The sequence below is a fragment of the Mustelus asterias genome, chromosome 22 (genome assembly GCF_964213995.1).
Source record: "Mustelus asterias chromosome 22, sMusAst1.hap1.1, whole genome shotgun sequence".
Classification (NCBI taxonomy): domain Eukaryota; kingdom Metazoa; phylum Chordata; class Chondrichthyes; order Carcharhiniformes; family Triakidae; genus Mustelus; species Mustelus asterias.
The window spans coordinates 46275363-46286014 of record NC_135822.1 but is presented as its reverse complement, the minus strand read 5'-3'; the positions used below and the strand labels follow the sequence as shown (position 1 = coordinate 46286014).

The following is a 10652-nucleotide window of genomic DNA, read 5'->3' as shown; positions in this document are numbered from 1 at the left end:
CAATCACAGAGAGACCATGACCACTTGTGCAGAAAGTCGATTAAAAACATTTTCAAAGAGGCCTATTCTTAGAACTCGCTAGCAATGTAGTGACATGGAAAGGTTTCGGCAGGGAAATTTCGAGACTGGGGCTCAGGCAGCTGAAGACATTGACAGCTAATCGGGTCTCAAGGAGGAGTTTGGAATTAAAGGATCTGGGAGTGATGTAGGGGCTGGGGGATGTTACAGAGATATGAAAAACTGTTCGGAATCATGGAGTTTATGCACATAAGGAGCCCTGGAGACAGGATGAATCTACAGAAATGAGGATGGTTGTAGGGACTATAGGATGTTACAGATCAGGGTGCTTCTAGGGGCTGGAGGGACTTACAGAGATAAGTATTTTTGAAAGACTTTGAGGAGAATACAGAGATAGGTTGTGTTGACATGCCAGCAGTCGGTCACTGTGTTATGGAAGGCTGGAGGGCTGGAGTACACTACATGTATAGGGAGAGGGGCGTGTGCTGGATAGGGTACACTGATACGTGGGACCCGAGCAGATAACAGAGCTATGAAGGTATGAATTCATTGCATGAGTTTCACTATAGGGACTGGTGTAGGGGCTGAGACGTTTACGGTGGCAGCGAGGGTTGCCGGCATCGGAAGCGGTTGCACAGACAGACGAAGGTACAGGTGAAGTATTGGCTCAGAGGGCATTTCTTCCTACATCAAAACTCCGAGGACAGGTTCAGCACGGGGTTAGAGATAAAGTAAAGGTCTCTCTACACTGTCCCCATCAAATACTCCCAGGACATGCGCAGCACGGACTTAGATTTAGAGTAAAGCCCCCGATGCACTATCCCCATCAAACACTGGTATGGCAGGTACAGACCAAATATCCCTACACACTGTCCCCCATCAAACACTCCCAGGAAAGATTCAGCACGGGGTTATATACAGAGTAAATCTCCTCTACTGTGTCCCCATCAAACACGCCCAGGACAGGTAGAGCACGGGGTTAGATGCAGACTAAAACTCCCGCTATACTCTCCCCATCTAACACGCCCAGGACAGGTACATGCAGCACGGGGATAGTTACAGTGCAAAGCTCCCTCTACACTGTTCCCATCAAACAATCGCTGGCCAGCTCCAGCACGGGGTTAGATACAGAGTAAAGCTCCCTCTACACTGTCCCCGTCAAACAATTCCAGGACAGGGAGAGTACGGGGTTAGGTACAGAGTAAAGCTTCAACTACACTCTCCCCATCTAACACGCCCAGAACATGTACAGCACGGGGTTAGATACAGTGCAATGTACCGTCTGCACGATCCCCATCAAAACTCCCAGAATAGGTATACACGGGGAGTGGCACAAAGCGAAGCTGAACTTTCCATATTGCACCAGCTAATTGACCAATCATTCCAAAATTCATCAAAGATTCACTTGAACATATCAGGAATTGTAGGAATTTGGGGGTTGGGTTTACGGGTGTAAAGCCCCGGGTTATGGAACACTTCTTGTTTCGCTTAGTAATGCGTTGATGGTTGCATGATATCCTGGTCTTTGGGAACGAGTTTGTTGCTCAGCATTATTCCAAACTGCTCCCTCAGGACCTGAGGGATTCTCTCCTCCTCCAGCTCCATGGTGACGCTCTTTTCCCTGTCCCCCGAGGGTGTAAACTGAGTGATGGTCAGCCTTCTGCCCGTGAGGGTGATCAGGCTGCCGGGGAGGTGTAAGCAACAAAGGGATTTTGAGAAGAAGAGAGACCGGGGGGATGTCTGCTGGTACAGACACATAGCCTTGAAGTCCTCCAGCCTCTGACTGGCCAGGGTGAACTTGTACAAGGTGTTCTCTTTGGCACACATCTGTGCCGAGTCCCCATTAATGATGCTTCTCCTGACATACCAGGTGCCCTGGTCCTCAGTCAGGGTGTAGGTGCCGCTTTCCTGCCGCTGCTCCTTTCCCGCCTCCAGAATCAAAGGCCTACGGAAACCCTTCCCATAGGCCACGTCGCACAGCCACCTCCTCTCCTCCAACTCCACCAGCAATGCCAAGTGCTCCCGGGGCGGCCCAAAGCGCTGGGTTTCCGGCGAGTAGACCTGTGCAGGGAGCAGGCTGACCCCGGTGTAACCTAGCTGCCCCAACAGCCAGGAGAACAATCCATTCAGTTCGTAGCAGAAGCCTTCACGGCGCTGATCCACCACCTTCCGGTACAGAGTAGGCAGCTCCAGGACGATGTCCTCGCCACAATGGATGGCCAGGCTGCCAAAGGGCACCTTGAGGACATGGCAGCTGTGAATCTCCATCAGGTTCTCCAGTGACGGCCGCCTGGAGCCCCGGTAGCCAATCCTCACCAGGTATTTGCCGACATCCATCCCTGGGTCTTGCTGCCTTGATTGGAATCAGGAAGAATACAGAGTACTGAGAGCACAGTCAGACTACTTTTGGTCTCTTTTATCCGTGCTATTGCTCCTGCCCCACACCAGCTCTGCTCCCCCCGCGCCCTCTCCATATCAGATCAATGATATCTCCAATTCATTTCTCCGCAATACTTATATACTGTTCCCCTACCTTAACTAGCTTGATATTAATCATCCCTCCTGCTGCCTGTAGGAGTGAGTTCCACATTTTCACAACTCTCTGGTTAAAGACGATTCTACCAATTCCCCCAATTGGCTTCACGAGTGATTGTTTCATATTCACACAGATCTACGGGACACTCAAAAGCTTGTCACATTTTTTTTTATTTCTCGCACCCATTGTCCCTCTCTCACTTTGTCACAGTCCCTCATTTTCCTTCTCACTGTCCCTGTCTGTCATGGTCACCTCCTCCAATTTACCTTCTCATTTTCCCTTCGGCTCATTGTCACGTCTTATTATTTTCCTCCTCACTGACTCTCTCTCATTCTCTCACTGTGCCTCTTTGTTTTTATCTTTATGTCTATCCCTCTCATTATAGCTTACACGGGAGCCCTCTCGTCCTCTCTCCCATTCACTTTCTTGCATTTGATTTTTCGCTGTCTGTCTCCCACTGTCAATCTGCCTCCCTCTTCGTCTCTCTCTCTGTCTTGCGCGCTCTCTCTCTCTCTCGTTCGCTGTCTCTCTCTCGTTGTCACTCTGTCTCAGTCCTCGCTCACTCACTCTCAGTCCTCACCCACTCTTTCTCTCTCACTGCCTCTTGTCTCACTCTAACGCTATTACTCGGCCCTACTTTCATATATCTCAAGCCCTGTCCTTTTCTTCCACCATTACTCTCCCTCCCTGTCCATTTCCGGCCCTGAAAATCTCGCTCCATGTCCATCTCTCTGAATGCCCCTATCTCGCTCTCCCTATTTTCCTCTCTCTCACTTCATCTCACTCTCTCACTACTCTTTCAGTTCCCTTTCTGTTCCAGTCTCTGTCAGGCATGCCCGACCTCGCGCTCTTCCTCTAACCCAATATTTCCCGCTCCCCCTCTCTCCCAATCTCTCATTGCTTTCTCCCTCTCTTTCTCCTTGGGCACGATTGGTTATCACATGATAGAAAAAAATTTCAAAGTGTATGGTGTTGTCGTTGGTCCTGAGACCAGGGTCCTGCATCTCGATAGAGGTAACGATGATTTTTTGAGACATTAACTTGGGTATGAAGGACTGAAGGATAGTGGAGAGACAACGATATGCATTTAAAGAATGAATAAGTGAACTGCAGAAGTTGTTCATTCCTGTTTGGCGCCAGAGTTGAAGGCAACTGCGGCCCAAGGGAAATTAGCCATATTATTAGATTTAAAATCATACAATTTGATTAGAAAATAAAGAAGACCAGAGGATTGGGAGCAATTTAAGACTCATCACAGGAGGACCAAGGGACTGACTGCGAATGGGAAAATAGAGTATTACAGTAGGCTGCAGGTGAAAACATAAAAGAAAACTGGGATCTATCACTTCCTTCCACACAATCTCTCACACACACAACACACATTCTAGAGAAACGACACACACACACACACACACACACACACACACACACACACACACACACACACACACACACACACACACTGTCTTATGCCGTCTCAGTCACACACGCTCACACACACATTCACACACACACTCACACGCTCACACACACACATTCACACACACACACACACACACACACAGACACACACAGTCTCACACACACACTCACGCACTCATACGCACACACACATACTCACACACATGCACATACACACTCTCACGCACACACACTGACACACTCACAAATCTCCCCCGTTCTCAACACTCCCTCTCTCACGCTGTCCCTTTGCCTCAGGCTGTCAATCTTATCCCTCATTCTCACTGTCTCTCTCGGTCTGTCTGACACACACACCCTGCTGCACGCTTCTCACCTCCTGTATTGCCCCCACACACACTATGTTTATTGCCCTTATCATTTCATTTCTCACTTTCCTCCACATCCCCCCACCCCAAACCTGTCTCCCTCTCTACCTCCACCTCTCACTCTCAATCTCTTTCTCGCACAATGTTTCTCCATCCCCAACTATCCTGACACAATTTGCAGACAAGTCACTATGATTTGGACACATCACTCCCAGCAACACCTGCAGCCAGTTGGCTGTGGACCTGAATACTTGCAGCATTCGTTGCAGCTCCCACAAAATGTGGCGTTTCTGTGCGTTTCCCTAACAGCACACGGAGTCCAATAGCGAGGCCGGCTTGATACTGGAATAAGAAATTCAATCTCTGACTTACAATGAGTACCTGATAAACTCCACCCTAAACTGCTGTTCATTCAATTCGGAGTGAGGCTGAGGTGCTAGAATCTCCAGTATATGATTATGAGCGGGAGACAAATGGGGAATTCCGTAATTCCTCAAATCAATCAGAGAATTCTGAGATCATTCTGCTCCATCGGCTCCCTGGTCGTTCTAAATATTCACACAAATACACACACCCAGCAAACGCAAACACATACACACAGATGCACCCTGCAACTCAGAGAGAGAGAGCGAGAAAGAGACTCTTTCACACACACGCTGTCCCAGAGATTCAAACAGAGACTACTACAGAGACACATAAATAATAATTTCTGCTAAGAGGTGATCACGATCCAAAACCACTCATTGTGACACATTGTACTGCAGTTTGAGCTGAATCTGACAATATCTGGCAGAGAGTGGATTGCTGAATCTCTCGCTCTTGCTCTGGCGTATGTTTTTATGTTTGTGTGTGCGTGTGTCAGTATTTGTGCGTGTGCCTCGATGTCTGTGTGTGTGTGTGTGTGTGTGTGTGGAGGACAGTGACAGATAGATATAATGTTTGTGTGTGTCTCGTCTAGTTTTGAATCTCTATGTCAGCGTGTGTGTGTGTGAGTGATAGTCTTCCCATTCATCACGCTTCTCTCTGTGTGAGTTTTGTGTGTGTGTGCGTGTGTGTGCGTGTGTGTGAGAGTCTCTCTCTTTGTGTCTGTGCGTGTATGTGTCTTAGCGTGTATGTGTATGTTTGCATGCATGTGACTGTGTGTGTGCGTGTGTTTGCGTGCGTGTGAAAATCTTTCTCACTCTCTTCGTATGTGTGTGTGTGAGAGAGATATATATTTTGTCAGGATGCTGTCTTTTTTCTTAGTGTGAATGATTGAATTAAGGTGTGTATGACAGAGATGATGAGAAAGAGAGAAAGAGAGAGGCAGAAAAAGATCGCGTGCTCTTCTGTGTGCATGGTTAAGAAATAGAGAGAGAGGTAAAGTGTACGTGTGTCTCTGTGTTAGTCTCTGTTTGAATCTCTGGGCAGCGTGTGTGTGTGAGAGACAGTGTCCCTCTCTCTGTCTGGTTCTCTCCCTTTATGAGCTCATGTGTGTGTGTGTGTGTGTGTTTGTGAGTGTGTGTGTTTGCTGTGTGTGCGTATGATTGTGTGTTTGCTGCGTGTGTGTGTGAGTGTGTGTGTTTGCTGCGTGTATGTGAATGTTGTCAGCGTTCTGTCTCTCTCTGCTTCTATGTGAATGAATGAATTAAAACGCTGAAAGCCCTTTCTCCTCAAAGCTGACCCTCTCGCTTCTGATTAAAATTCTGATCTCCTGGCACCGATGAGCTACTGCACGAGCTGCCAGCATGTGATGATGATGGAGCAATTTTGTAAAGAGATTACAGTTTCCAGAAAGGACTCACGTTGTACAATTCGTTCTTGTATCATCAGACACTGCCTGTGAACTTTGTTCCTCATTCAGTATCGGAGATAGCGATTGTAGATCGGGATTATTCCATTCTGCAATGTACACATTTGCTGCTGTTATCAGGCAATAAACACATTGTGAAATCCAATGAGCGAACTTTGTTATACTTTCTAATGCCTCTGCTGGACACTGCAGAAGTGTGGTGACCGTCTGGAATGCGCTGCCTGGGAGGGTGGTAGAGACGGGCTGCCTCAGATCCTTTAAAAAGTATCTGGAGGAGCACTTGGTAATCATAACATTCAGGGCTATGGGCCAAGTGCTGGCAGATGGGATTAGGTGGGAGTTCCGGTGTTTCTATTGTGTCAGTGTGAATTCGATGGGCCGAGGGGCCTCTTCTGCGCTGTATGATTATATGATTCTATGATTCTAATGCTTATATAACAATTTTCTCAGTTGCACCCAATGATTCTCCTCATGCCTGCGTGGGTTTACATTGGGTACTCCATCCCCCCCGCCCCCCCCCCCCCGCCCCCTCAGTCCAAAGATCATAGAATCATAGAACCGTAGAATCCCTGCAGGGCAGTGGAAGCCATTCAGCCCTTCGAACCTGCACCAACAAAAATCACATCCAGGTCCTTTCCCCTATGTATTTACCCTGCTAATCCCCTAACCTACACATATTGGGGCAATTTAGCCTGGCCAATCAACCTAACCCGTACATCTTTGCAGTGTGGGAGGAAACGGGAGCACCCAGAGGACACCCACGCAGATATGGGGAGAACGTGCAATATCCACACAGTCACCCGAGGCCAGAAGTTAACGCAGATCACTAGCGCTACTGTGCCACCAATATATAAACAAAAAACGTCAGAGGCCATTTGGCCCTTCGAGCCTGCTCCGCCATTCATTAAGATATTGGCTGATCGCCCAAATCAACAGCCTAATCCTGGTTTTTCCCCATAAACGTTGATCCCATTCTCCGCAACTGCTATATCTAGCGGCCTCTCGGTTACATTCAAAGTGCTGTTTAAGTGGATTAACCATGTTAAATTGCCCTTTATAAACCCAAGATTTATAGGTTAGGTGCATTAGCAGAGTCCATGCATGGCGTTATCGGGATAGGATGGGGTTAAGCCTGGGTAACATGGTCTGGTGGAGAGTCAATGCAGACTCAATGGGCCGAAGGGTCCTTTTTGCACTGCGTGGATTCTATCATTTTAATAATTCTCTGGGTTCAAAATCTATCAGGTGTATGATGAAATTTGAATTGAATACCAAATTTAGAAATAAATGTCTCAAGATTAAATCTAAGTTTTCGAAAAACCCAACTGGTTAGCTAATGCCCTTAAGGGAAGGAAATCTGCCACCCGTACTTGGTCCTTATAAGACCCCATTTCCACCGCACATAGTTAAATCTTAAGTAGTCTCTGAATTGCTGGTGAGTTGGACAATTCAGTGGCAATTTGGAGTGGGAATGAAATGCGGGGCCAGCCTTATCTGGGAAGATCTGTGCTGTATAGCCACACCTCGAAGCTCAATACAGTAACATTTGCGCCACACAAATACTCGGCAATGACCATCACCGCGAAGAGACACTCTAACCACAGCCCCATAACATTCAAAGGCGTTGCCATCACTGAATCCCCCTCTGACAACACTCTTTGGGTTACCACTGACGAGAAGCTGAACTGGACTCACCACATGAACACAGTGGCTGAATGAGCAGGTCAGAGGTTCGGAATTCTGTGGCGGGTTACTTACCACCTGATTCCCCAAAGCCGATCGTACATCGACAAGGCGCAAGCCAGGAGTGTGGTGAAATACTCCCCACTTGCCTGGATGAGTTCAGCTCCATTAACACTCAAGAAGCTTGACACGATCCAGGGCGAAGCAGCCCACTTGATTGGCACCACAGCTACAAACATCCACTCCCTCCATCACCGACGCACAGCAGCAGCAGTGTGTACTAGCAACAAGATGCACTGCAGCAATTCACCGAACATCCTTTGACAGTATATTCCAAACCCACGACCACTTACATCCAGAAGGACAAGGCCAGCAGATATATGGGAACACCACCACCTTCAAGTTTCCCTCCGAGGCACTCACCTTACTGATTTGGAAATATATCACTGTACCTTTCCAATCGCTGGGTCAAATTCCTGGAATTCCTTCCCTAATGATATTGTGGGAAAACCCACAGCACACGCACATGAATCAAGAAAGGAGCTCACCGCCACCTTTTAAAGGACAAGTAAGGATGAGTAATAAATGATGGCCAGCGAGGGTAGCCCATGTCCCAAGGATAAATAAAATAATGCTCATCTGTGAGGTCATGTGCCAACATTTAAACACGATGTTCCCAACGCAGTTCACTCCAGGTTGAATCCCAAAGAGATTATTTCATCTACAGTAAAGTCTCCCCACCTGTTTATTCCAATCCCATTGAGCGAAAATGGGGTGGGACTTTCCTTGTTGATTCTGGCAGCGTTTCACTCCATAAGATCTGAACTTTGATCGGTTTGTGTTTTCGGCTCTTGGTGAATCGATGCTTAGGATATTACTGTGCAGAATTGTAGGTTTATAAGCAGAAAACAGCGAATCAATGCAAGTATACACATTTTACTGTCGAGATTAATGTGTGAGATATTCCAAATAGTCTGTGATTGATTTTGGGTTGGCATCTGTACAGAGTTTTTACAAAGTGAATCATTCTCGGGATGTGAATAGCATTGGAAAGGTCGGTGGTTAAAACACATCACTATTTATGCTTGGTGAGGTGTTGATGTGCCTATTTATTGGTGCTCACTTACTGAAGGTGTTGTTCGATCGCTTTTGCAACATTCAAATCAACACAGAGACGCTAACATCAGTCCTCATCAGATTTGTCCACTTGGCTTGGAAAGGAAATTGAAGGTAGTGTTTTATTCCAGACATCTCCTCCAATTTTCCATTAGGTTGAAGATGCAAGAGTGCATGGAAATAGGGAGATAAGGTACCTTTCATTTTACCGCTCAAATACAAAGAGTAGTGCAGTACTTCCTCAGGACTGACATTCCGAAGGTTCAGCAATCCCTCAGTACTGAATTCCTGACAGTGCCGCACTCCCCCAACATTGACCCATTGACAGTGCAGCCCAGCCGAAGTACGAATCACCTGGCCGTACGATGCTGCCTCTCTACTGCTTCTGTGACAATCCGGCACTCACTTCGTAGTCACCCTCCAACAGTGTTGCACTCCCTCGTCACTGACCCTCTGACTGTGCGGCGCTGCGTCACTACTGGCCCTTAGATGTTGTGGCGCTCCTCCATCCTGACAGTCTGAAAGTGCAGCAACCCCTCAGTACTGACTCTTTGACAGTGCAGCACTCCCTGAGTACCGACCCTCTGAAAGTGCAGCACTTCCTGAAAACTGACCCTCTGACAGTGCAGTGCTCTCTCAGTACTGACCCTCTGACAGGGCAGCGCTCCCTCAGTACTGATCATCTGACAGTGGAGCACTCCCTCAGTACTGATTCTCTGACAGTGCAGCAATTCCTCAATACTGACCCTCTGGCAGTGCAGCATTCCTTCAACATTGCGGCCCCGTCCCCACCACACATGCTACTGAACACCCTCAGTACTTACACTTTAGTTCTCTCCGTACTGACACTCTCACAGATCAGCTCCCTCAGTACATAGAACATAGATCATAGAACATTACAGCGCAGTACAGGCCCTTCGGCCCTCGATGTTGCGCCGACCAGTGAAACCAATGTTGGTGAGTCCACTACTGCTGCAGGCAGGGCATTCCACGCCCTTACTACTCTGTGAATGAAGAACCTACCTCTGACATTTGTCCTATATCTATCACCCCTCAATTTGAAGCGATGTCGCCTCGTGCTAGCTATCACCATCCGAGGAAAACTATTCTCACTATCCACCCTATGCAATCCTCTGATCATTTGTACGCCTCTATTAAGTCAACTCTTAACCTTATTCTGTCTAACGAAACAACCTCAAGTCCCTCAGCCTTTCCTCATAAGACCTGCCCAACATACCAGGCAACATCCTAGTAAATCTCCTCTGCACCCTTTCCAATGCTTCCACATGCTTCCTATATTGCGGCGACCAGAACTGTACACAATGCTCCAAGTGCAGCCGCACCAGAGTTTTGTACAGCTGCAACATGACCTCCCAGCTCCGAAACTCAATCCCTTTACCAATAAAAGCTAACAGTCCGTACACCTTCCTAACAACCCTAACAACCTGAGTGCCAACTTTCAGGGATCTATGCACATGGACACCGAGATCTCTCTGCTCATCCTCACTGCCAAGTATCTTACCAATATCCCAGTACTCTGTAATAATGTTACTCCATCCAAAGTTAATCACCTCACACTTTCCGCATTAAACTCCATTTGCCACCTCTCAGCCCAGCTCTGCAGCTTATCTATGTTCCTCTGTAACCTGCAACAAACTTCCGCATGGTCCACAACTCCACCGATTTTCGTGTCATCCGCAAATTTACTAATTCATCCTTC

General features: G+C 47.5%; 1 protein-coding gene across 4 annotated transcripts; it reads right to left on the bottom strand.

The window, feature by feature from the left end:
• Positions 1–922: 922 nt before the first annotated feature.
• LOC144510020 (arylamine N-acetyltransferase, pineal gland isozyme NAT-3-like) lies at positions 923–9598 on the bottom strand. Of its 4 annotated transcripts, none has more exons than XM_078239212.1 (2): positions 7892–9598; positions 923–2371 (listed from the first exon to the last, which is right to left on the bottom strand). In XM_078239212.1, the coding sequence occupies exons 1-2, from the start codon at positions 8053–8055 to the stop codon at positions 1507–1509; spliced, it is 1029 nt and encodes a 342-aa protein (XP_078095338.1). In that variant the 5' UTR covers positions 8056–9598; the 3' UTR covers positions 923–1506. The 4 variants fall into 4 exon arrangements, with proteins under 4 accessions (XP_078095338.1, XP_078095341.1, XP_078095339.1 ...); XM_078239215.1 differs by having other exon boundaries at positions 8240–9580; XM_078239213.1 differs by lacking the exon at positions 7892–9598 and adding an exon at positions 6106–6275.
• Between the last annotated feature and the right edge of the window lie 1054 nt (positions 9599–10652).

Excerpts from the sequence above, each read along its gene's own strand:
- LOC144510020 (XM_078239212.1), bottom strand. The coding sequence starts at position 8,055 with ATGTTTGTAGCTGTGGTGCCAATCAAGTGGGCTGCTTCGCCCTGGATC. Across the intron at positions 2,372-7,891 it reads CGGCTTTGGGGAATCAGGTG|GCAGCAAGACCCAGGGATGG; the intron begins GTAAGTAACCCG and ends ATTCCAATCAAG.